Source organism: Xiphias gladius, chromosome 24 (genome assembly GCF_016859285.1).
Source record: "Xiphias gladius isolate SHS-SW01 ecotype Sanya breed wild chromosome 24, ASM1685928v1, whole genome shotgun sequence".
In the NCBI taxonomy this organism is placed as follows: domain Eukaryota; kingdom Metazoa; phylum Chordata; class Actinopteri; order Istiophoriformes; family Xiphiidae; genus Xiphias; species Xiphias gladius.
This window is the reverse complement of record NC_053423.1, coordinates 17806134-17833617: the sequence shown is the minus strand read 5'-3', so window position 1 is coordinate 17833617 and position 27484 is coordinate 17806134. Positions and strand designations below refer to the sequence as shown.

Below are 27484 nucleotides of genomic sequence, written 5' to 3'. Positions count from 1 at the left end.
GACCGGGAGCAGATAATGGACTGACGGATTAGCCAATTAACATTTTAAATTCTTTTTAATCCTGAAACTGTTTGTTAATTAGTCCATCGAAAGAAGCTTAATTGGCAACTATTTTTTCATACAGTCCGTTCATCGTTTCAGTCATTTTTTTTAATCTAAAAGAGTTTCAAACATTTACTGATTTTGGCCACAGAATAAATATTTGCTGCTTTTGTTTTGGACTGATCGATGAACATGAGAAAAACAAGCAGGGGATAGAAAATATTTAAGACTTTTGAAAATGAAATTCAAGACTTTTGAATACCCTCTAAGGCCTTTTTTTTTTTCTTGGGAAGAAACTGACGTCAATGCTATTTACGACTTTTCAAGTTTTGCAGACGCCTGCTGCCAGCTTTAACACATTCTACTTATGTTTAATTCAGGGGTTGCCAAGCATGTAGTTTGCTGCTTTGCATACTGTATATGCAAGTACAACCCTTCACAGAAAGGTTTGCCTCAGTAATGTAGCTCCACTCCTGGATTTCAGGGGCCTATAGCAAGATCAGGTAAAGTAACAATAGGAAGTTATCTGTTCAAGGAAGGCTTTACTTTATATAACCCAACCCATATTTACCGACATTTCAAAATTTCATTCAGTGCCTTTACAATGACTATGATGCTTCCCGAACCCACCAACTATCCTCACCAGACTGTATTTGGTCATTTTCTGTACACACAGATGCAGACGCAGAAGACTTCATTCAAAGGCTAATGCTGCCATCAAGTGGTTCACTTTGTCTTCACCTAGGTTAAAAACCAGATCCGCAAAGGAAAAATATTAATGTACATTCACGACACTGTCCAGTTCACCACTTTGAATAATGCTTTGGTTTAAAACGACTTCATTTAGAAAGTTTTAGGAAGGGAGAGGACACCGCAATAACAAAAACTTACACAAATGTTTTCATTGAAGTGTGTATTTAAAGATGGCTGAACAGAACAACATAAAAATGTAAACTTTGAAGGTGAGCAGAGAGAAGCGGGGGGGGGGGGACACTGCATCAAACAAAAGAACGGCGTCAGGGACAGACGGCACTGAGCTACTAAGAAATGAGTAAACTTAGTAGAGGAAAGAACTGTTCCACCGTTCCTAATCAAAAGAAAAAACACAAAATGAAAAAATAAGAGGACAACAAACTGTACATCACATTAAGGCTTAGTCTGAACTTTCTCCTCTTGTCAAATGTGAAATCCACTGACACGACACAGTTTTAGGCATTGTGGCTTTGTGTCGAAGGTCTGAAGCCTGAAATGGTGACACGCAGTTTCAGAGAAGATCAAAAGCAAAGAGAACAAAGTGATTCAGACAAGTTTTTTTTTTTTTTTTTAAGTGTAAAGAAAAAAATACAGGTGAGACTAATAAAGCCACTTTCTGTAAGATGTGATAAAAAGAATTACAGCTGAAATGATGTGTTAGTCTTTTGATGTGTCACTTATTTGATAAAAAATAAAAAGGTTACTGAAAGCGTGCACACACAGAAACTTCTTTAGTGTTTTTATATGGCATCTGAAGAACCAAAACACAAAGAACAGTGCAATGCCCGTAGGATAAGAAGTCAAAGGTTACTGCCGTGTCCCAATCCAGCTGTATACTAGAGCTTTAACGATTAGTCAATTGATGGAACCAGTGCAATAATTTATTAATCCTCTATGTCATTTTTAAGCAGATGAGAGGATATTAAACTACATTTTTTTGGGTTTTGGACCGTTGGTTGGACAAAAAAAAAAAAAAAAAAGTAATTACAGTATGTCAACTTGGACTTTGAAAAATTGTAATGGGTGTTTTTCAATATGTTCTGACATTTTATAGTTCAAACGATTAATTACTAACAAAAATAATTGTTAGTTGCGGCCCTACTATACTTTATACTAACATCAATAAGTGTACACTATGTACCAACTATAGTATTGATTGAGGTATTTTCATGGAGCAGTTTCAGCGAGTGTCTTTCAACAGTGCAGTCACAAATCTATCTAATCCAGTATCAGTGCTAGAGCTGAAATGGGTCGCCCGACAGAAAATTAAAAAGGGCCACTCCACCATTTTTACACGCGAAGCAATTGAGATGATATCAGGGTTATCTTGGATTGGGCTTGAGATTTAAGATTTTTAAGTGAGTTACAAACTGAGGTTGTGGAGTTTGAAAGACAGGGAGGGTCTGATATGGTCAGGAAAAAAAGTCAGGAAATCTCAGCCTCTGTTGCTTTGCTGGACTTCCGCAAATTCCCATACTTTATGGAGCAGCAAGTCTTAATCAGTGGAATACCCCTTTAATCTGCAACAATTTTTGATCTTCAATAATATTTGAGTCATAATTTAAGCTAAAATGCCAAATATGTTTGTTTGGTCTCTCTCATTCTAAGCTTTATATTTTTTGGGTTTTAGATTGTTCATCAGCAAAGACAAAACATTTATAGACATGACCTTAAGCCCTGCAAAACTTATGGACATTTTTTGTTGTTTTCTGACATTTTATAGACAAAACATCTAATCGATTGAGAAAATAACTGGCAGATTATTAACGATAATGGAAATATTTGCTTGTTTCACCATTTAGATGTGATGATTTGCTGCTTCTCTGTGTTTTATAGCATAAATTAAACATATTTTGTTTTTAGACTGTTCATCAGGCACGACAAGACATTTAAATGCATCACATCGGGCTCCGGGAAACTGTTGTAGATATTTTTTGTTATTTTTTTGACATGTTATAGACAGAATAACCATCTGATTAATAACAGTTGGTTACAGTCCTAATGCTTGCTGACACTTGAGAATAGCGCTTAAGTCTACTGTGTGATTAGCTACATACTCAATACCTTTTAAGACTTGTATGCAGTGTGGAATTGGGACGCAGCTCTAGAGTATCCTAAAGCTTCAGACGATGATGGAAGTTCTTATCTTTCTGTCTTTTCTAATTTCAACATCCGTGCCCGCGTACTAACTACCCCTCTTCACAGTTCACCAGTCTATTTCCAGACATCTCGAAAATTTCCAGTTTTCGCTGCCTCAGTCTGGTCGAAGCACCCAACCCGCCCCATTGATACATGATGGGCTAAAAAAAAAAAAAAAAAAAAACGTTAACAAGGCAGGCCGTCACAAATTAACAGGGTGATGATGACAAGCAATGAGGCACTAGGCTTTGCTCGCTGAACTAGAGAGCTCCCTCCGCCTAATTTATTATCACTACTTTTTACACACAGTTGCTTGCTTCCGTCTTTAAAATCCTAGCAGCAGAAATATACAATCTATGCAATTCATGAAAAAGGGGAGGTGGGGGGAACTTTGTAAAAATTCACATTCATTCTTTCGACAAAATCTCAATCCCCTCTGTACAAGAATTATTGCATTCACTGTTCTATTTGCTGTCATACAAAAAACAAAACAAAAAACCCCATCCAAAAACAATCACATAATGAAATTAAGAGAAAAACAAAAACTGCATATTTAAAAATCACCACAATAATCCAATATATTATCATCCTTGTAGACATTTTCTTTACATAACATATTTACACATTAGGCCAATTTTTTTTTTTCTTAAGAATTCATTGAAAAATAAGGGTCAGGGAGCCAGGCAGACATAAAGGAGTGGATGATGATGATAAAAAGGTTAATATTACAGATGGGCTGTGCCTAGACGGTAACGTTCCTCCATACCGCATACTGTCCTCTGTACACGTGTCAGGAACAAAGTCCTCAGCTTTCACTCCTGCGCTTCTTCACTCTCAGTATTAAGTTCACATGTGCCATAGAGCAAGGTCGATGGGTCTTTGGTGCAAATGTTTCTTGTCTTCTCTCGTTTCCCCTTCACCCAACCCCCCATACTCACAAGCAGTTAATTAACGTACCAAGAAAATTAAGACGCCAAACCAAGTTGTGCAGCCCTATACCTTACCACACATTCAAGTACAAAGTAAAAAACCCCCAAAAAAGCCAAAAAACCCCCCAAAAACAAAAAACCAACAAAAACAAAAAACAAAGCCAAACCAAAAACAGAAAAAAGGGAAAAAAAAAACAAGAAAAAACAAAAACAGGAGGGAGGAAAAAAAAAAAAAAAAAAAGCAAGACAGAGTTCCTCGGGATAAAACGGACAATAGTTCTGGAGCTAGCCAGATACAACACTTCAACTTCCTCAACACACAGGGGCGCTCTAATGAGAAGCGCTTGAGACCAAGTGCCACATTAACAGCCCCTGTATTCTTCTTCATTGGTTGTTAGAGGTTTTTCGCATGTATTTGTTTGTTTTCCTAGAAGAGTTCATCATCATCATCATCATTATTTTTTTTGTAGTTTCTTGCCTTTCCTCAGGACAAGCTTGTTCTTGATGTGTCCTCGCTTCCTCTTGGCAGTCTAGTCAGAGAGGGGAAAAAAAAAAAAAAATCTATTTACTAAACATTCTTTAAATGAAGTAGTCTTGATCCCGAATTTATGATGTATAATTGGACATAAATGACTTATGTATCAATCAGAACCTATTCCTATGACCTGATGACTACGATGAATAATTATGATTGATTTAAACTCGAGTCACCTCCGCTGTGTTCATTGTCGGCAAGTGAAAACGACGCTTCCGGTGAAGTGGATGGGTTCCAATTAAAACAGGGTGTTAAACTGCTCTTTAAACACAAGATAAAAAAAGGTATGCCCAATTTGCAGTCAGGAGAACCAGGACAGACAAATCAGTAGAGAGGGGTTGTGACCAGTACTGTCACAATGATAAATGATGAAGTTTCCCGAAGGAATTTCTGTTTTTGGGTGACCTTTTCCTTCAGTTAATAAAAAATAAATTAATCTTTTTAGAACTGGACGCCAAAATGAATCACCAACACACTGATGTGACATGCATCATTGAGTGGATCGCCCCCTCTGTATCTTTCCTGTTACCTTTTTGGAGGTGTACTTCTGCTTGGGCACTACACTGCGAAGCTTGTGGTCCAGCGGCTCTCTGTTGTCCAGGTTCTTCACCTTGTAGATCCTGACCAGCCAGTGCTCTGAGGTGAAAGCCTCCTCCAGGTGCTTGAACTTGATGTCCTTGTTGCCGATCTCGGCGTTACGCGTCCGGTCGAAGCCAGGTGGCGTCCGGAAGTCCAGCTGGGAAACGGGGAAGGTTGTCATTTGGTTAATTTGCTGGCAGCTAGTAGTGTCTCTTGGTTTAAAATGACACAAGCAAACAGCTTGTTGGTTTGAAGTAATGCAGGGGTTTCTGCAGGGTTCACCAAGTTAAATTTAAGACGGTTTAAGACCTTTTTAATAGCGCAAAGAGCATAATTTAATACCTGTTTCACAATCATACTGGCTAAAGTATTAAACATTTCAGTAATTTTTCAAGGAAAAACACCTGAAATAAAACTACCCAGTAATAGTTCGACATTCTGGGAAATACTGCTTCTTACCAAAAGTTAGCGAAGGTTGAAATATTCCTCAGAAGGGAACACATAAACATTGCTACACAATTGGATGATTGTCTTATGGAGACGAATGAAATGCAACTTCATTTTAATTTCGCCCCAGCCCACAGCTGTTTTATTAATTTGAACATTTGCACTTAACAAAAAAAGGACAAACAAAACTTAAACATAATTATAGAAGAAAAAAAAAAGTCTGATAGCCCTTTGATTACAGCGCAGCGCCTGCCCTTTAGCAACAATCACATTACACTTTGTACGGGCCCCTTACAGCCTCGTTCCTGTTATTCCGCTCTGAAAGCCCTTGACTGCTCCTCCTCCAGCCTCTGTTACTGTTACTGTGTCTTTCTCACATTTGATTTGCCCTTGTTACCTCGGTTCTAAAATCTACCTACCTTGTTTTTTTTTTTTTCCTCCCGTTTCCTCCTCTCTTTTCAGTCTCCAGTTTCACCCTCCCTTTTTGTACCAGGCTTCTATCTACAGTATATCCTGTATGCCTTCAGGCTGCCTCAGAGGAGACAGAGTATAAAATATTAAATTATTTTTAGCAACAAAAGTTTAGTCTCTGGACTGTTTTTCAACTCTTCTTTTAAATGTTAAGAAAAGGAGATCGATGCATAGGTTTTAGAACCATGGATTGATTCTATTCATTATATGCTCTCTCTACTCTGTACTGTATTATCCATTTACAGTATTATCCTTTAATCTTCGCTCGCCGCTATAAACTGCATCCTAAACTATCTAATCCACTCCACCTACTCTAACACTTTCTTTCTTCCCTCAATGGGCTCACTCCCTCCTATCCTCCGTCTCCTACTGTGCCTCAGTCTTCCCATCTCTTTACCCTGAATCATCGCTGTGAGCCGCACAGATCTTTGGCTGTCTGTCTGCAGATGGCGGCTTCGTTGATTCTCTCCATGTCCCATGCTGAACTGTTGGCTGGGCAACATTTACAGCAGGGATGCAAGCACCTCTCCGCTCCTAGCTGCCAGAAGTAGCCATGGCACATTTCAAAGCTTCTGCCAGTCCTTCATAATCCTCCTGTATCCTCTTTTTCCTCCAACTCCTCACTTTCCAAACCTCAGGAGATCCCCAAGGGACCCCCTTAAATCCTTTTCTGTAGCTATATATTTTTTTTTTTTTTTACACCTTTGCTGGTGGCAGCTGCTTGTTAAGCTGCATAAAATATTGTAGTAGTACTTTTTTTACTTCATTGATGATGGCAAAGTAGTAAAAAAGTATTTGTAACTAAGAAGAGGATCCAAAACCCCAAAAAATCTCTCAAAAATTCAGTGGGAAGTTTCTCTCTGGCCCTGGTTAACCCTGGTCAGAGAGTGAAAACAGTGTCTGGTTAGAACTTGCGTACCTGCATTTCGCCAAATCGGTAATAGGACATCTTGTACATGAGGCAGTTGAGCAGAGTTGGGGAACCAGCCTTGTCCACTCTGAACTCTCCCTGTGGGGTGAAGTAGTCGCTCTCCTAAGGAAGACAAGGAGGGAAAGTGAGGTCCACAAAATTAGTAGTTGGTAAAGTAATTTAGTAGCACAAGCACCAAGGACTGGCCGACTGGTGCCAGTTCTTGGTGGTAAAGGTGGACAGAAACATTTTGTTGTCATTAAAATTCTGTAACAGGTCCTAAGTGTGACAGGGCCTGATGATACAGACTGATTAAGATTGGATTTGGGGACAATTTCAGACTAATTGCTGGGGCTCAGAAAGGGCATGGTCCATGAAAATAAATTAATTATATCAATTATATCTATTAAAGCTAATGTGTTCACATAAACATAAAAAACTGCCTTGAAACTGTTGTCACACACTTGTTTAAAAATGACAATTTTTACGTTAAATCTTATACAATAGCATGTACAGTACATCAGATTGGTGAGCTTTAGATGTGCTGGTATGTGGATTTTGCTTACTTTGGACAGAGCAAGACTAGGTGTATTCCCGTTAGAGTTTTTGCTAAGCTAACTGTACCATCTGCTAGCTGCATTTTCCCATTTGCCATACAGAATGCTATCAATCTTCCCGTCCAATTCTCAGCAAGAGAGCGAAGACGCACATTTCCCGAACTGCTGAACTACCGCGTTAAGTAACTATATTAATTTTTATCATGACACGTATTCATGAAATTCAGTTTTGTATTTGGGGTACAGGGTTAGAGAAACATTGTTTCCCCAACTAGATTCCTCCTGGAGAACACAGATTCCTTGCCTACGTATAAGGTTAGCTGGGTTTCGCATTTCCTTCCTACTTATACACATGTGCATGACAAAGACTCCACACAGGTAAAGTAATGCTGTGACGGGAGAGTGGCGGGATGATGGGAGAGATCATTACATGCACAGTGATACATCCTCGTAATTCTAACTAACACAAAGTAGCCTCTGGAAGTCTAACTAAGTTGGTTTCCGCTGCTGAATATTTCACCGCAAGTAGTGTATTGCTTCCAAACCAAGATCAGAGTAAAGGAGAAATCAGATTATTTTAGTACATCTAAATTCATTTTGCAGCTAGGTATGTATTCTTATTTCTCTGAATAACCCAGTTTCTTGAGTGCATTTAAATCTAAAGAACGTGTTTTTGGGGCTGTTTCTTGTAGTTACATGTGGTGCATTCGTGTGCCGGAGAAGAATTTTATATCAGCTGCTGGGCAGCATTCATTAGGTACTCTGCATTATACAGGTAGACAGCAATAACTACAGAAAAAGTGAAGTTGAGGAGAAAAAAAGGCTCTGAATTGTGAAAGTGTGTAACAGCTTTTTAAATTGTAAAACCTTATTTTTATGCCTTTTTAGGATGAACAGTCCCCAAAATGAAAAATGTAATTGTCAGATATAACCAGATATTGTACTCTAGGTTTGGCCAAGCCAAAAGAAATCACAGCTCTGCTAGTTCGCTTTTAGCAGGACTAGTTTCTGTGTTAGTTTTATTCAATTATACTTTAGCTACTACCTTATGTCGGTGGTATAATAAACTCAGTTGCTAAAGAGCAAGGTCAGGGTTGTGAACGCACCACAACTGGCTAAAGAGAGTCTGTCCTACAAGCTACAATTATGAGCAAACATCAGTCTTGACCCTGAGCATCATTACAGAAACGTAAGAGTGAACAAGAAAATATTGACTTCACTGCTGTGTAAGTGCTTGCTACACGATTTCCTAGAGAATAGCTGCAGTGACACGCAGCTTCTGCTGTCTCACACTCACCCTGATGTCCTTCGGGTGCTCTCCCTCCGCTATCCTCACCATCCACAGGAATTTGTTTATATCATCGCCCGAGTAGCCGATTACTCCCCCGAAAATGATCAGCACGTAGTCCACATCTAGCGACTGCATGATTTTATAGGCTGCACTCTCATTGGAGGACATGGCTTTCCCAACCTGGACACAGTGGTGAAGAATGACAAGTCATAGTTTACTTGGGGTTTGCTCTGTTTGACAAAACATGGTGCTTCAGTACAGCAGCGGCAAAAAAACAGGAATTATTAAACAGTGATCCATCATGCATTCTCTTTAATTACATTTCCTGTGGACAGATGCTGAGGAGACAATAGGTGGCAGGTAGAAAGCAAGAGAGAAGAACGCTAGAGGGCTTTAACAGCCTTAACTAAAAGATAAAAACATTCCTCTACATTTGGCAGCGGAGAGGGAGAGAGAAAAAAATAAATCAAACCCACAGACTCTGACAGCAATTAACTGAAATCCCCCTACAGTGTAAAATTCAATGGGAAAAGTTTAAGCAAACAAAGATTATCTGGCTTGTTGGACGGAGCGGTTTTATAGAATCTAGCAATTACATAAAAAATTCACTGAAGAGCTCGCTAATCATCCAGTGGCTGCTAGAAGAAATACTCTGTTTCTCTGTCTATGCCTGCACCCAATGAGCAAAACAGGAGGAGAGCACTGAGATGAGGACAAGAAACAGAATAAGACAAGAGAGAAACAGAAAGGGCTCACCAGTGCTATATGACTGTTGTTCCATGTGTTATTATCTACTAGCGTGGTCCTGTTGGCCATGCCGGCTATCTGGTAACCGTAGTCCCACCACGACATGACGCGTGCATGCTCGTCCGTGTTCTGTCTCAACCAGTAGTAAGCCTCCCTGAAGTCATCCAGGATGTTACGCGTCCTAACAAGGTTGACAGATAACATTGTTGACAGGCATATGGCTGCAGAGACCATTAATATTTCAGTTAAGACTTTGAATCAGAGGGGCAACAACAGCTGAAAATAGAGCATCCATGCATTATAAACCCAGGGTTAAAAAACACCTCACACTTTGAACGTTCATGTCCCACATTTACCTCGAGCAGCAGAAACAGACAGAAAGCCAGGCAACCAATTAACTGTAGATATGGTAATCATATTACTGTATGTCTGTGTGTGTGCGCATTTATGTGAGTGTGTGTGGGTGTGTATGTGCGGGGGGGGGGAAGAAGAGCAGAGTGACAGCGATGCGGCACCAAGTAGCAGGGCTAAACCATTGTCTGACAACTGCCGAGATATCATTAATATATGTATGAGAACTTGGGTTTACGATTTAGTCTTGGCCTTCAATATTTCCCCCCTAATGCTTAAAGAGAATAATTATGCCTGTAAAGAAGCTCAGACAGAATAATATAACAGCTTTTTGTAAATTCAGCGATGGTTCACAAATGTCTTCTGTGACCTAGAAACACTAAGTTAAGTAATCATATTAAAGCTTCTAGGTGCACTTATCAATATTTCCACAAACCTCTTATGAAATATACATGCGCTGCTCTGTGTGTTCCTACATACACACACACACACACACACACACACACACACACACACACACACACACACACACATGTGCTAATTTGCATGCAACGTGGAGCATTCCATCCCTCTGCATTATGTCCTATTACTGGGGGCTCTGCTCCACTCCTTGCGGTTATTTAAAATACATTAACACATTAAAACCAAAGTGCGTGCGTGTATAATTCGTACCCGTCGTGGTTGTATGACGCAAGCACCACGCTGGGACTGGAGTATGCGTTGCTGGTGACCCAGGTGCAGTGGACGGCGAACATCATCAGCAGCATCAACATTAGCATGGTGACTATGGACTTAATGTTTGGACCCAAACCCTCCTCTGCTTTCTCCTGCTCCGATACATGTTTGCGCACCTTTCCAGCCTGCAGGGGGAGACAAACACTTATGACGGAGAGCAAAGTCTGAAGCGTTCCAGAAATATGAATCATTGCGTGAAATAACTTATTGAATGAACTAATTGAGCAATGTATCTTAGAGCATCCTCAAGCTTTCTGTACTGTCTGAAGAAGGGGCTCTGAGGATTGTGAGATGAACCCTGAGATGAGTTAATAATTTTTTTTTTTTTACAGCTGCTGCAGAGAATTGCAAAGACAACCAGAAAATCCGGTGAGGATCAGATGTGCACAATATGAACACGAGTCTTCAACTAGCACTTCCAATTATTTCCTCTGACACAGACTGTTGCTGAAAGTAAGGAACAATAGATGGTAACCAGATGACACAACGTTTGAAGAAACAGAACTGACTGCTGAAACTGCTTAGTTGGTCTGACTCATAATCTAAACATAACTCATTTAATTAATATACAAGTTACTGAACAAGGAAGCTAATAAATACATGCTGAATTACAGGTTGAGTGTGCACCTTAAAAGCACCCCGTGAAGCGTCAACTCTTCATGAGCTAAGAAATAGAGCCCCGTTTTCCGATTTGTGACACTCAACTTTTCAGATAGTCCAGGGTTTCTAAAAGATTTATTCAGCATAAGAAGTAGAATAATTTTGTCAACCCATAAAGGAACACTTTGAGATAAATTGTTTGTATGGACCCACTGCAGAGCTATATTTTAATGTTGTTTACATTGTTTTTTTTTTAAACTAAAAAGCACTGAGTGTTCCTAAAGCCTGAAGAAATATTGAATGGGTTTCTCATCTTAAAAGATCTGCAGAGCCTTCTCTTTAGAAACCTGCTTTGTTTTCTATCATCTTGAAATCTTCTCTTTTGGTACATCTCTGCTTTACTTTTAAGCTCGCTGTTAATACGTGCTGCCTTTGCATTTTAAACAAAGTCTTCAAGCACATCTAAAGTTCATTACTGCATTTTTTTTTTTCCAGCGCAAGGCAGCAAGGATCTGTAACAAACAAAGTAATCATAAACAGAATAGCACCAATGCTGTCTTGATGTTCAAAAACTAAAACAGGTCATTTTTGAAACATCTGTCGATTTTACAAAATGTGTTACACAACCTTACTTTCATTTCAGCAACACCTTTAGAGGAGAGGTATTTGGGGGTAGCGCATGATATGATGTGATTATGACATGGACTGGAATAAAAAAAATTAAAAAAAAAAAACAGACTGACTCAACAATGAATACATCTGGCAGTCCAAAATCGGAGGCAGCCAAAATCATGGTATCAAACAGCTGCAGCTGAATCATGGTTGAGTCACAGCTTACCCAAATTGGTGAGGAGTGAAGAGGGAAGCTGACAATCTTCCAACTGATAAATCCCAACCCCAAAAGGTGCTATATAAAAGTATGTAACAACACTGAAGTAGAAAAACATCTCAGTGACTGTTTTTGACTTTTCCTTTTTTTTTTTTTTTTTTTAAGTATTGAAATTTAAGATATTTCGCAGCCAAAATGTAAGCATTGTGACAATATGACCTGTCATGGGGCAATGAGTGAAAAGACAATTTCCATAGGAACATCAATACAGTATTCCTGCCTTGACCTTATCATAGAGATTCCCAGAATTTCTCTTGTCGTCCTCGTCACTGCTGTCTTCGGCGGGGGGTTTTTCCCTCTTTGTGTCGTCTCCCATGTAATGCTCAAAGACACTGGAGAAAGCCACTGCCGACAGCATGCACACCACCGGAGTCAGGGTCAGCATCAGACGCACCATCACGCCGGCAAAATAGACTGCGCTGATGGCGTACAGGGCCACTGGAAGGAAGAGGTAAAAGGTTGTGGTGGGAGAGAGGCGTGGGGGGTAGAGAATGGGAGACGGAAAAACAAAGTAGACAAAGGTCAGACAAGGAGAAGGACGGTGTGAATGTAAAGGAGAGACGGGGAATGAGGTAGAGAGTGTGAAAAGGAGATAGAGACATGAAAAAGAGAAATTGAGTTGTACGAGTAATGCTCCATAATCAGTCTATGTTACCTGAATGCTGCATGAATCTTTTGAGCCTCGGTGTCTGCTTTATTAAGTATCGTGGAGGGTTTAAGATTGGTTTGACTTTTTCTATATGCTATGTTAGGTTTACCCACAAATGTAACCTGCCAAATATGTGCATTTTTTGACTACAATTTTTTTCTTTGGGGCCTGCAGGATCTATTTATAAGGACCTACTTAATATAATGTATGCAGTTGTGATAGGGTAGAGTTAGAGTTGATTATTGTTACTTAACAAATGAAGTGTTTGCACACTAGAATTTTGAGAGGTCTTGTTGTATTTATTATAAAGGGTTCTATTTCTGTATTGACGCTGCTTTTCATATGACGTGTAAATGTATCCCTCCGGTTTCATCTACGAAATCTCCCGTAATGTCTTGGACTGTATTTTTTTGAGAATGCAGGTTAGCCTTTGGGGATTTAAGCATTATTTTATGCTAATTTAACCATTTAATGTAAGAATTTTAGGGTACATTTATTATCTATTATTGTTAATAGAGTTTTTAAATTCTCTGGCTCTATGTATATTAGAAACTGTTCTATAGTAAACTGATGTTTGGTATTTATGCTTTTCTATTGCATGTGGGGTTATGTGACTGGTTGCAAGCTTACAGCCACTCGTATTTAAGATTGCCTCTCATTGTTACAAACCATTTGCCTGATGAAGGTCTAGCAACGAAACGTTGCAAACAAATTTATCATTATAAGTTAGACAGTTAATGGGATTTTGTTTGCGGCTGTGCAAAACTCAAAACTCTAAATGGAGAGAGCGCTGGCCGCTGTCTGTCCTTGAAAAGCGCTGACCCGGCTCAACAGGTGCATGGCTAATTAATAGCTGTATTTGGCTGATTAAGTCTGAGGGAGAGACAGGATGCTGAAGGACTATATTTCTAGTGCTCAAAGGTTCTCTGCCCTTGATCCAGGGATGCCTTGTTGCTACTGATTTGTTTTCTAAAGAAGTTCATTCCCAATCAATCTTTTTCTTTCAGGCTGTTTGAAAGCTGAGAGTGCATCACTCTTCTGGAGACAGAGGATATATTGTACAGGTGGGAATGTATCCTAAACCAGGAGGCATTCATTCAGATTACCAGGCAAGACTCCTTATCACTAAACTCTGTCTGGGCATGTTTTAATTGACTGTTTATATACCTTTTACAAATAATTCATGTTTATCACTGTTAATGAAGCAGAACAGCAGAACAATTAGCGATTAAAGGGCTATCTTAGTTAAACTAACAAATGTTGAATGAGCCAATAGAGTTGTGAAGCAGGAGGACCCATTTCAGAAACCTCTGGTTCTATAGTAAAATTTCCTGGCCGTCCATCCAGTAGTTGTTAAATATTTCAGTCTGAACCAAATTGGTGGGCAGATGGATGGACGGACGATGGATGACCTTGCCATCCCTAGAGCCATGCTGCTTGCATGGATGGAAACACGATTTCTGAGAAACAAAGTTAAAATAATAAAAAAATAAAGAGGACATAACACAAACCTATAGGGTCGGTACATTATTTACGAGCATCCTGTTTTTCTATGATGAGTTACACTGAGGAGATCATTAAAGGAAAGAAAATGAGATGAGAATTCAGAGTGGGGGAAAATATATCTGGAATCAGCAGCTACTCATACTTCAAAACTCTCTGCCACAGGGCAAATTAAGGTTTTGAAGCACATTTTCAAAAAACTGTAGAGCTGGAGTTCGATAAAACCTTCCTACCAAACACTCGTTCATCATTGATGTTCTTGATGCAGAACCAGAGGCCTGCTGGGAAAGTGCAGACCAGGATGTGGAGGTCGAAGAAGAAGGAGACCCACGTCGTCGGCTGGTGCTCCGAAACCGACGCTATGATGGGGATGTGGATCTTAGCATAGCTGGGTATAGAGACAGGGAGGGTGGGGGGAGGAGGGAGAGACAGGATGTAATTCATGTCGGGTTAAGCGTGTTGGGAGTGTTGAGACAAATTATACAATAGATCGTCCTGATTAACTCCAGAATTATGAGCAAAAAAGATAATTAACCTCCCCAGCATGCTTATGGTAAAATATGAACAAATTTAGCACTACTGATGAGTAATGTTCTTTTTTCGCTGTTAGGTTCTGATCTGTGTGTTCCTTCTTTATTCATTATGGGCTTTTACACAGCAATTTCTATACGATTTTAAAAATTTCTCTCTTAAGTGTTTCGTGATTACAGCTGAGAAAGAGAAAACACACAGCATATTAAGGAATTAGTATCAGTCTCAAAAGGAAAGGAAAGGGAGAAAAAAAACAAACAAACAAAAAAAAACAACCCATCCCATACTGCTTCAGTCAGCACATGGGGAGAGAATTGATTGGGTGTGCTGAAATACCAAACATGTTGCAGTCCATTTGGAGAACACAGGGTGCCTGGTGCATTTTGGAAGTAAGACAATAGTTCAACAGAGAGCCTGTGTCGTACTGTTTTCCCCTCTGGGATGGTGGGGGAGTGGGGTGGAGTGGGGTGAATGGGGTGAATAGGGTGTCGTGGAGTGGGGGGTTTATAGCTGTCTTAGAAAATACACACATGCACTCAATTGAAGTGTTCCATAGACCGTGAGTGTGAAGGTCAGGGCTTACCCTGTGTCCCAGAGAGAGTAGAAACGACCGCTCCACGGAGCAATGTACCCTAGAGAAAGAAAAGACAAACAGTAAAGAAATATGAAATGCTCGACTTTTAATGCTTTCCATTTGAGCTTTGGAATAACAAAAACTGTCTGTAGGCGTGCAGGAAGTTTGTTGAAGTGTGTGAAACAGAAAAAAAATATATTAAAACAACTTTAAAATACTTTCATTTGGCTGTCCTTTGTTACAAGAAAGTGTAATTATTTACAAGGTAAACTCAGCCTGTGAATATTTGAATAAATAAAACAGCAAATCTATCTGACTTACAGCCAGGCAAAGCGTGTGGCAGCGATTGCGTGATGATAACACAACAGATATCTACAAGTACAGCCTTACTGTTCACTGTGTGAAACTAAATTAAAATGTACTACATAATGTGGTAATTTACATCCACTTATTTAAAGCCCCTGAAAATTGGTTTCCGAGCTTATGTATTTCTCTACAACAATAAATATTGAAGACTAAATAGACAACAAGCATGATCAAGTTCAAAGAAACATTTTAGTTTTTTTAATTCAGTTTACAAGGTACACTGTGGAGCTTTTGACCACTAGGAGCCCTAAAGCATTATGTTTCAGTACCCGTTTCTTGGCGGTAATGTGCTAAGAAACGCAGCAAGAAGATGATAATGAAAACAAATTACACAAAAAAAAAGAAAAGAAAAAAAAAAAATCACCTATGCATTCCACTTATTATACCTCAAAGATACACAAAATGTTTTTTAGTGAGTAACACTGAATGTAAATACAACTTTTGTTTCACTAGAGGTTTGCTCTAACAGTCAAAAACGCAGCTAATCTGCTTCATCGGGACTGTGTGGATGTGGTTTGATCAGATTTGACTGACAGGGCCAGCAACAAAAGCAAACAAATCCTCAGCCGCCATCGCATTTCGAATTGAAATGTTGCTAAACTCTGATAGGAACACAGAAGTGCTTTATAGTAAGTACTTGATAGAGAAAATAGGTTTTCAGGGTCTTTAAAGAACATTCATGTGGAGCCCAGTGACCAAAATGTATAAAGCTGAACTGTCTGCCAACTGTGGTTCAAAACCAAGAAAAACCTCAGAAGAGACTGTGTCAATGCTGAAAATGTATTCTATTGATGGTACTTAATTACTTGAATTGACTTGTTTATAAATTTAACTTAAACCATTTAGGCTACAAATTAGACCGCACAGGGCATTTTATGTGTGCATACAAATGTCTTATTTTGGTTAAGCTTTGATCTGGAATACATTTCAGCTCTGAACTGTTTCCTTGGGGCTCTCACAGCCACTCACACACTCACTTGTACGTAGACAACACAAACAAAAGCCTCAGACCCATCTTTTAAATTTTGTGACGTGTTTTCACCAACATACATAGCGGTATCATGTCCTGTGTTACTTTTAAAAAGAGATTTTGAAAAATGTGTTTAATCTTGATGATGACATAATCCCCATTGCAAAAAATAGAACACTTCTAAAATAACAATTTACAGAGCGGTGAACCAAAGCAGGCAAGAAAAGTGGAAAAGCAGTGAAAGTGAGAGATATTTTGAGAGGTGATTTAAAGGATGACACTGATTTAACCAAATCAATACTTTGCTCCGTGTTCAAGATACTGAGGAAACCCAGCCCCCCCCCCCCCGTTGCAGAGATTTTTATGAGATGAAAAAGTCTGACAGACAAGAGCAGGACATGTGCACACTTGCTTTAAAATTGGCTTGTCACCAAACAGTCACTGACTCCCACTGCTGTATTCGGACGGCTGACAGATCACAACGTTTACCAGTCGTCCAGTGGACGCCAGTATCCCCAGCAGACTGGACATCTGCATCATAAATGAGTGGCCAGTTCTAAAGCAGGCAGGCGACCAATCTAAGGATCTAACGATACCACTATTAAGTAATGTGCAATTCTATCTTTGCTCTGGGCAAAAGCCCTAGCTGCAGTGTTTGCATAATGTGCAGCGACAGAGTGTCAGATTTTTGGTCAAGGCAAGTAAATAATCTGCTATCGTGATCGAGGCGAGAAAACCAATATATGATGTCAGGGAAAAACAGTCATACCTAATTAAGGGTCATTACACACTGCAAAAAAAGGTGTGCACACACTAGCTAAGGGGATAAGTGACCTCTCTTCTTAAACAATGAACTATATTAAATTTCTTGGCAAAGCCAGTGTGATGTTGTGGAGAGATGTTTAAAAATGGTTTCTGTGAGGAATTTGTGCTTTTTTAACACTAAATTCTCCATCTCCATCTGTGCTTTCACGATAACATAGTAAGCTATGTATATCCTTTAAATAGGTCAACTGTATTGTCATCCTAAACATGAATACCTCTGCAAAAGACAAATTAATAAATAGCAAGGAGGCAACATCTGAAAGGCCTGAAACCTTGAGGCCTCTGCTGTGGCCACAAATAAAGGCAGAGCTGAAAATAATGGAGAAAAACATTAACAAGGACAGAGATCAACCAGCTTGCTGTGCACATCAGGGTTCAACCAGGCCAGTCAAAAACAATACATATACGAGTTCACAAAAAGGCACTTGATAGAGCAAAATCCTCCGCCAACGCTCAACAGTTCTTCAACTTACAAAGCTGCAGCATCCATAAGTTTATATTTGTTTATCATTTTCCTTCCAGGTTTAATTTTCTGACAAACCAAGTGCTGACTAGCAGCCCACTGGGGAGAACTGGAGGTCAGATTATCATGGGATAGTGTACGAACACACAAAATGTTTTTGGCTAAAATAAGGAAACAAAATCTAAAATGGCTGATATCCCAGATCTGGATCACTATCAAAATCTAGTCAACTGATACTTGCACAAACGGCTATTTGTCCACCAAAATCTTAGTCAATTTTCAGGATAATTTTTTTTTTAATACATATTTTGCTAATAAAAAGACAGACAGATGGGAGTGAAAACATTACCATCTTCTATTTTATTATTGGAGTATAACACTCTCATTAGAAAATTGATCCTACATTAAGACTACCAAGAAAAAACCCAGACCAAACTAGATTATGTTTAACAGTTTTTGTTGGCAATAGCTTTAAATATTCACACGATTGGAAGATTATCTGAGCGCGTGTCACTGGGCCGCTCGTCTTTACCAACTTTGCCACGTGACAAGATCTCATACATTTCCCATTTTACTGGCTGCAGTTGACGGTAATTTCTTACAAGCAGGGAATAATGATGATTAATTGACTGAAATGAGTAATTAAGTATTGTTCCTTTCAGTTGATCACAACCACAATGGATTTGAAACAAAGCCATCAAGATGTGACTGACGTGTAGACTTTCAGATATAAGGTGTTTAAAAAATATCACACTACGTGTTTATGAGCTACAGACATATTTATACATAGTCCCTCATTTTCAGAGGCTCTTAATACTAAAATCCTTTGCAGTCAATGACTGCCTGAAGTCTGGAACCCAGGATATCACCAAATGCCTTGAGATGCTTTTCAGCCCTCTTGAGGTCAGGTGACTATATTCAATTTCTTTGCCTTGAGAAGATCTGGGTTAACTTTCACAGTATTTTTTGGGTCATTATCCATCCGTACTGTGAATCACCATCCTATCAGTTCTGCAGCATCTGGCTGAATCTGAGCAGATAGTACAGCCCTATAAACTTCAGAATTCTTCCTGTTACTTCTATCAGCAGTAACAACATCAATAAACACCAGTGACCCAGTTCCATTGGCAGCCATACATGCCCATGCCATAACATGGCCTCCACCAGGTTTGACAGATGATGTGGTTTGCTTTGGATCATGAGCCGTTGCTTTCCCCCTCCATACTCTTCTTTTCCCATCATTCTGGTACAACTTAATGTTGCTTTCATCTTTTCAAAGAGTCTTCTTCCAGAGCTGGGCAGGCTTTTTTAAATGTTTTCTGGCAAAGTCTAATCTGGCCATTCTGTGCTTGAGTGTTACCAGTGGTTTGCACCTTGGGGTAAACCCTCTATTTACATTCATGAAGGCGTCTCTTGATTGTAGACTTTGACAGTGATATGCCTACCTCCTTGAGAGTGTTCTTTACCTGGCTGGATGTTGTGAAGGGTTTTTCTTCACCTCTTCGAATCAACTCAAGAACTTTTATCTGTTTAATTTATCACCAAATAATGAGGGAACAGGCCACGCCTGGCCATGAAACTTAATGTCAGTCAACTGTCCAATTAATTTTGAGCCTCTGAAAATGTGGGACTATGTATAAAAATATCTGTAATTCCTAAACGGTTAACAAAATATTTTTGGTAACTACATCTGAGTGGGACATACAGACCTGTGTATGTGAGATAGATCACTGTGAGGAAGACCATGCCGGCAGCTAGAGAGACTCCGAGGAAGAAAAGTGTCTGGAACTCCTGTCTGGTAAGCCTGTCCTTCAGGTATTGCAGGAAGGCATAGGCTTGGAGAAGTGCAAACACACCTGAGAAAAAGTCATAGTGAGAAGCAAAAGAATGAGAAAACATACAAAGGAAACTCACACTGAATAACTGAGGAGGCCCTGATTCATCCTGCCTCCTGCAGGGTACAAAGTGGGTTTTTGTGGTGAAAAAGTGCCATTGTCAGTTTGGCAGAATTCTCAACAAAGCAGTTGAACAGCCCCTTTGGCTGTTCAGGAAGATGTGAAAGACAAATACTGCAGGACAATGTATTTCAAATGCATGAAACAGATTTGTGCAAATAAGCCGTTCTCTTTCCCTCGCCTTGTCTTTCTTTTTTGCAGCCACTTCAATCATACTCCTTTCCTCCGTGCCTTTGCTTTGTCACTTTCTCAGTGCTATTTTGTCCAGTGTGTCTCTTTGTTTGTGCGGTGAACTCGATAAAAAAAAAAAATTGAAAAAAGGCCCGGTACCCCTCTGTTTCGCCACCTCCCGTTCTTTTACAAACCTTGTGTGAAATTGCCCAACTCCTCTGCTAGCTTCACCACCGCCCACAGCAGGTCTCACCCATTTCCAAGGTTAAGCCCCTGCCTGTCTCCTGGAGAGCTGCCATGGTGCTAACACGCTTGTCACTCTGTGCCACCTTGCCTGCTTGCCTGAGGGGCTGATATCACAACGGTACCGACAGGTCCACGGCTCTGTCACTTTCTTCCTGCTTGCCCACTGTGCTCCCTGAATGCTACCCGCAGATGTTCTGAGCAGCTGCTACCCTGGCGACATGAAAACACACTCGCTCTTTGAGAGATAGGGAGAGTGAGGAGCCAAAAACAGAGAGAGGCAGAGATGATTTTTAGTGGTGCATTCTTCAAAGCCTCTCATAATGCTGTTTGTGCTGTAGACACGTATGAAAACAGGCTGGTTGCTGCACTGTAAAGACAATTCTGAAAAAAGGTGCTGCTCAGTGTCCTGAAGCTGCCTTAACAGTCCTCTCCCAATCTGGATGTAAATGAACCTAATAATTGTGCACACACATACGCACTCATCCGTGCTGTCAGGCAGCAGATGGGCCCACTTGAGAGGCGAAGCTGAACAAGCTTTAATAAACTACCACCAAGCCAAAAATGAAAAGTACTTAAAGTGCTAAACCCATATGGGTGGCATGTGAAGCTGCTTAGATATTTCTGTTTGGTAAATGTATTCTAGGAAGGTCCTGTGTTCTACTACAGACAGAGCATGACTAACGTTGTCAGCGCAAGGGGATTGAATTTCCGCTGCAGCCAGCCAATCTTTAAGTGTGTGCATCCACGGTACTGTAAAGTGCTTTGGATAACAAGCAAGTGGCTTATGTATAGTCACACCTTTAATACATGAACTACTGCAGTCAGCCCGAACCTCTCCCCCTGTGTTTTGTGGCATAAATTTGTCGGCAGTGTCATGGCAGGTTGGAAGTTGACACGAAAGCTCTGAAATACTTTCTCTGCATTGTATCAGTGTGTCCTTTTACAGATCCCAGACAGAAAATCTGCTCAGTTACTTTATGTAACTTCAAACAGGAATGTTCCACAGTGTTAAAATTCATTTAAATTACAATTACAATTTCACTATAATTCAAGCTTTCATGATAACAAAAGTCTCAGTTTTGTTTTGTTTTTTGGGCCTTTTGTGTGTAGCATAACAAGCTGTAAACACAACACTGGCATATGATGACCTAATTAAGTTGTTATAGCAAATGTGTTAAACAGTTGCCTATTTAGACACGGAGCAACATTAGCATTCTCTTGGAGTCGTGTTTCTGGCCACTGGATGAAAATAAATCATGCATGATTATGTTCACCAACCAGTCACTTACTTTGTCTGCTGTTTGCTGCTTGGCAGGCATAGTACAGCCGGAAACAAAGTTGATGAGAATGTTGTAAATGAACCAAAACAGTTAAGTCGGCCGTAAGACCAAAACAATGAGCTGAAAGAGATTAAAACACTTGGCAGCGCTACGAGCTGCAGAGTTGAGTGATAATTCTCTGTGGGTTTATCACTATAAGCACACTTTTGATCATCATGAAAATAAAAACATTGATTAGAGCAGGTTTAAGCACAAACAACTGCTTGTTGCTGCTTAAGGCACAGCAAACAGAAATATGCTTGTGCATTCATGTAATTGTGACATGGGAAAGAAAAGGTATGACTGAGACATAACTTGGAAAATCAGGCATCAACATTTTCCAAGAATTGCTGACTTCCATCAGCAATTGCTCCGAATTTAGTTCATACTGAAATTTTCTAGGAGAGAACTTCCAAGAAGAATGCAAGATCAGGCACTCCAGAGGTAGACAGTGTGGGACTTACCGGCAGCAGCCATGTGCTCGCTGGTCCTGATTGGCTGGAAGCCGACGAAAGGGATCTGCATTGACAGTATGAGACCCACAATGTAGAAAGTGCTGTATGCTGTGAAGAGACAAGAGACAAACCATAGCAGATAAGAAATCAAACAATCAAAAATAAACTACTGAACCACCGAAAACCTTCTGTTCCTCTCCACCACTCGAGTTAGGTTCCCATTAAGGAAAATTAACCTCAGTAGTGGTATTTAAAGTCTATTCATTTTCCCTGTCGCACCTCAGAGGGAGTAAATACAAAATACCTGATCCAGTGTCATTTACTGAGAAAATGGGAGCTGGCTCGGCGCAGCGTGGCAGGGAGGCCTGGAGCGAGACGACGGTGCTGAGAACAGTGCAACTCCCACCTTTGTAGCTGGGGGGAACCGATTCACAGACGCACCAGCTTAATTAAGATTTCATACTCTTCCTGAAGAGTGTGCTTCATTTTTGAAGTAGTTGTGACCGCCCTCAGCAATCTCTTTCTCACACATCTGCTATTGACTCAAGACAGAGAGAGATGATTTGTGAGGGAACATAGACTGCGAGGCATTATATTAAACCCGAATTTTCTTTTTTCCTTTTGTATGTTCCTGCGTTTGTGACTGTGAGACACCTGGTTCTGAAAAGAAGAGCTGGAAGATGAAGCTGGGAAGGAAGGTGAAGAGTGTAGGAAGTGCTTGAAAACCTAATGTCTCCTCTGTTAACAGGATATGTCTACAAACATATTTCTCCATCTCTCATTTGCTACCAAAAGCCGCATGAGGATGCTAGATGACGCTCAGGCTGCAGATATCCTTGAGGAACAGTAAGACTGAAGGAAATTTTACACTCCATCTAACAACCCAGTATCGTCAGGTAGAATCTCATTGTTGAAGAACTGTTTGGAGATAGAGCAGAGGCAGGTCAAAGCCCTCTCACTGTGAAGAGTCCATAATTCATTTTCAAAGCTCTCAAAGACTCCGCTTTACATTTACACTGAGTACAACATATAATCATGTTTAAATGATACTTGACATAGTATCATTTATCTTGACCACAACAGGAGTGCCTGCCACGAGCCCACGGCTAAGCTATCAACGGATGTGTGGATGGTGGAGGGTCTGAAGTATTGAGCTTGAGTTCTCTCGAGATAATGTGCTGGAGCCGCCACGTGCTGTGTGAAACTGGGATATTCTGCGGAATAACAAACCTATCCTCTTCACCGGTGCTCTGCCTCTGGTAGTTGCAAAAACAAAAAGAGGATCAGATAGCAGGTAACTGTATTTACCTAAGTGGTGTGTGGGTGTGTGGATGTCGGCACTGCCGGTGATGGAATGTTTATGGAGGTGAGAGATGAGCGCAGGCTTGACTGGGCATTTGAGCTTGTTTCAGGGTCAAATGCTCGGACAACAATGTTGGGAGACACATGGGAAGGGGTAGTGGTTTTTCTCTTTATTCCATACATTCTATTCTAATGGGAGAAGATCTGAAAACGTTTTCCATTTCACCTACTGTATGTGGGGGAGTTTTAAACATCACGTCACACACTAAAAGGTTATTGTCTAGTTTAATGGCTTTTGGTTGTGTGTGTGTGCACCTTACCGATGTAGACTCTTCTGCTGTAGCGTTGCATCAGCAGCAGCACAAACACATGCAGAGGGATCAGGTTGATAATAAACACATATCCTCCCCATGCTGACACCTAGAACACACACACAAAGGTCCTGTATGATCAATGATTATTCAATTTGTTTTTCTGTATCACATTAGCTAACCCTGTGGAGTGGAGAAAATTCTACAAATCAGCTTTGCAGGAAAAGTGTCAGGTTTGTCTAAGTGAAGGGAGGTAATTGAAACAAAGTCCAGCTGAGACACACAGGGTCTCCCATATTTGTCAATTTCCAATGGTTTTCATTCTACAAATTTTTTTTTTTTTAGCTAAACTGAAGGATTAAGTGTCCCCTTAGGAGTCGAGAAGTCGAGGAGTCGAGAATATTCTATATCTCAAGCAAAAAAAACATGTCACTGAAAAATATATGTCACAAAACTTAAAACAGGGCTGCTTTTCTTAGCTCATGCATTGTTGATGTTCTGGAGATACATGGTTATCATTGAACAGCAACAATATATCAAATTTATTCAGGCATTGAACCCAACTACAACCAAAATGTTATTCATTTTGGCTTTCAAAAGGTTTGTATGGAAAGTACAGATTAAAAAGTGTGCAACAATGGTGCATTCATGTGCAATCATAGGTTACTGTACCTTGTGAATTCAGTGCTGTACGCAGCCTGTCACCCCTAAGGGGTTGACCACTACAATCAGTTTCTAACCTCTGGCAACACTGAATATGTTTAAGAAATCAAGCTCTTAAGCATTTGTAATTTAACCTCTTAACTTCAAATTTTACTGTCTAAAAAAAACAAAAAAACAAAAACAAAAACAGAATTCATACATAGTACAGCTTCAACTAACAATTATTTTCATTTCTGATTAGCCTGACAATTAGTTTCCCAATTAATCAATTTTTTAATTGTTTTCTATGAAATGCCCAACAAGTTTCAATTATATAAAACAGAGAGAAAAGAAGCAAATCCTTACATTTGAGAATGCTGGACAATCAAATGTTTGGCATTTTTACTTAATCAATTAATCATTTCAGTCAATTTTTATCAAATAAGGTGATAAATGTTTTGTCAACTGGCTGGTTGACTAGTTGACTAATCGTTGCAGCTTTAATATACAGCATATAAATAAAAGTAAAAACTAAATACGTGCAATATGCCAATTATGATATGAACCCCCTTTATTAAACACAATTTTAATTAACCAAAAAGTAAAAGTAAATCAATCTATACAGCAGCCCTTCTTTCATGCATGCAACCCTGCAAAAAATTCACCTTAAACACATTGAACAGAATCATTCAAGAAGGGACATAAAGACATCTTACTGCCTCTTCACTATTAGAAACAAGCACACAGCTATAAAAAGGTGATGTGTATAGAATCTATAAAAACTGGGCAATCAGACTTTACATGTTAGATGTAAAATGTGAGATGCAGCAATAACTTTAAAAGCGCCACTAAAATTATACCTCAACTACTTCTGAGGTCCACTAAGCATCACAGCGTTGGATGTGGGGGCAATAAAACGAATCCCACAAAAACTCACTGACATTTTTTCAATTGCCTGTACTTGACTAAAGCAAAGGGCAATGGAAACACAGAGCACTAGACTGAAAGTCAGAAGAGCATGGAGAAAGTAATAGAAAGAATAAAGAGTAAAATAATACAGAAAATGCAAGAGTGTTCAGAAAAAGAAAGCAAGACACAGTAAAGAGAAAAGAGATATGTGAACTGCTAGAATGTGAAAAAGAAACAGCAGAGTGGAAAATGAATTAAACAGGAAAGGGGATTGCATATATGCAAATTGTTTGATCCTTTATTTGCAACAGCTTGTCAGAAAGGCCCCCAATGCACCTGCTGTGTACAATGAAAAGAGTATTCCTTACACTTATGCAATCACAGGAAAAACAAGAACATCGTGTCTAATTGATAAAAACATTAAAATGCTAAATTAAGGCAGAGTGTGAAAGAAAAACTCCTAAATACGTTCCTTGATGAATGGTTAGGTGCAATTATCTTTTGGCAGTTGTTTGCATCTGTTTGCTTAGATGGTGACAGTCAATTAATAGCATGTATAACGTAACTTGAATGAATACCAGAGAGGGCTTCAATTTAAGACTCATTTTCAGTGTTGACACAGGGCATGATTGAGTATCTGTTGTTGACTGGCTGGAAACTAATTAAAAACATAACACGTGAAACACAGGGATGGAGCTTACTGGCTGCACAACATGACTAAATACAACATGTCTGCCACTGTATGTTAATTTTTGTTGCTTGTCACTATCCAGGATATAGATAGGAAAACAGAGTGGAAAACAGGTGTAAGAAGAAGTCTGGAGGAGTGCTTGAGAAACTGTAATCCAAATCCCCCGGCTTCATTTGGCCAAAACTAACTGCCATCTACTGAAGGCATCAAACATTCTGTATCTCCTTTACACTGCTCTTTCCTCAACTTGTCAATAAGGAGAAAGCAGTCTAATCCAAATCACATTTCGAATAAGTCATGTCTATGCAGAAAAAACGGACAAGTCAATGTAAATCGTTATGCTTGTTTGTTAAGCTCTGGTGTGGTCAAAATTGTCCAAAAATGATGTTTGACTATTCCTTCTAAAAAAAAAACACAGGTTCGAACCATTTGAATATCTATTTTTTATGTCCATAAGAGGGTAAACCAATAAGATGGGAAACATAACTACTTGGGTGCATATTTTCTAGATGTGCCCTCAGGTTGCAAGTGCTGAAGTGGTAGGTGAAATGTAGCTTGAATACAATTGCTTGTATAAAACTTTATCCAGAAGTTCAACAATTTTGCCATACACTGACCAAAATCTGAAGTATTTTCACTTGTAAGCTGCCTTGGATAAAAGCATCTGCCAAATTGCCAAATCATTCTCTCTGTGGTCAAGTTGGGTTGTGAACTCTCTGCCATCATTACCACTCAGTTGAATTATTCGCTCCTTTCAGCTGGACATACACTTCCTTTTCAATCAGTGAAAGTTACGTTTTGTGACTCCTGTCCATCATAAAGTGCCTTTTTGGACAGACAAATGCAGCAGATTGTGTCAAGGAAAAACTAATAAAAATCCCTCTAAGTTAGACACCCTGATATCAGTAAGGATCAATACTGACTCAAGTATTCAAAGTTACATGGCATTATTTGTACGCTTGTTTTTCCCCTTTGGATACTTAGCTGGGCAAAAGCAAGGGAGACTCAATGCCATGTCAATGAGTTGAAAGATACCTACTGGAAAAATTCCCATTGACACTATCTGCAAATGTTCAGGGCAGCAAAACAACCCAAAATGGAGATTACCACTAATGTAATTTACACACTAAATGAATACTTATCGACTGTTGTATTACTGTTGTTTAATATACAGTTTGCCATGACCTATGCTGCTACAGGAAAAGTCGGGGGATTACCAAAGTCTCTCATCCTCTGGGGACCATGAATATCTGTAAAAAAAATTCACTGCAATCTATCTAGCAGAAATATTCCAGGCTGGACCAAGGTATTGGAACCACAGACCAACCAACATTACCATCCCTAGAGCCATACCACTAGCATGGCTAAAAATAAGATTCCCATTCATAATTACCATTTAGATATTTGTCCAATGGTATTCAAAAGTCAGAGATTGGTAAACACAGTAACTTCGAAATGATGTGAAGTTGGCATGTAACGTCTGTTATTTAGCAAACACTACAATGCACCCTGATTGTGCACTCTGCTGGCATGACCATTTATTCTGAAGAATGGAGAGGTAAATCTGCAATCAGCTGGAGGTAAAGGATTGGAAGAAACTGGCCATCCGGTCACATTAGAGGACCAT

The 27484-nt window shown here is 39.6% G+C and overlaps 1 protein-coding gene across 1 annotated transcript in view; it reads right to left on the bottom strand.

Moving 5' to 3' along the window:
* Positions 1–4106: 4106 nt before the first annotated feature.
* LOC120785956 (dolichyl-diphosphooligosaccharide--protein glycosyltransferase subunit STT3B) overlaps positions 4107–27484 on the bottom strand; it is a 76910-nt gene continuing 53532 nt past the window's right edge. Inside the window, exons 5-16 of the mRNA XM_040120981.1 lie at positions 23625–23724; positions 22012–22110; positions 19566–19712; positions 15242–15290; positions 14361–14515; positions 12202–12413; positions 10424–10611; positions 9410–9581; positions 8660–8833; positions 6815–6928; positions 4928–5134; positions 4107–4393 (exon numbers count right to left, since the gene is read on the bottom strand). Coding sequence (XP_039976915.1) covers positions 4319–4393; positions 4928–5134; positions 6815–6928; positions 8660–8833; positions 9410–9581; positions 10424–10611; positions 12202–12413; positions 14361–14515; positions 15242–15290; positions 19566–19712; positions 22012–22110; positions 23625–23724 — 1692 coding nt within the window. The 3' untranslated portion in view covers positions 4107–4318. The remainder of the gene's footprint in view (positions 4394–4927; positions 5135–6814; positions 6929–8659; positions 8834–9409; positions 9582–10423; positions 10612–12201; positions 12414–14360; positions 14516–15241; positions 15291–19565; positions 19713–22011; positions 22111–23624; positions 23725–27484) is intronic.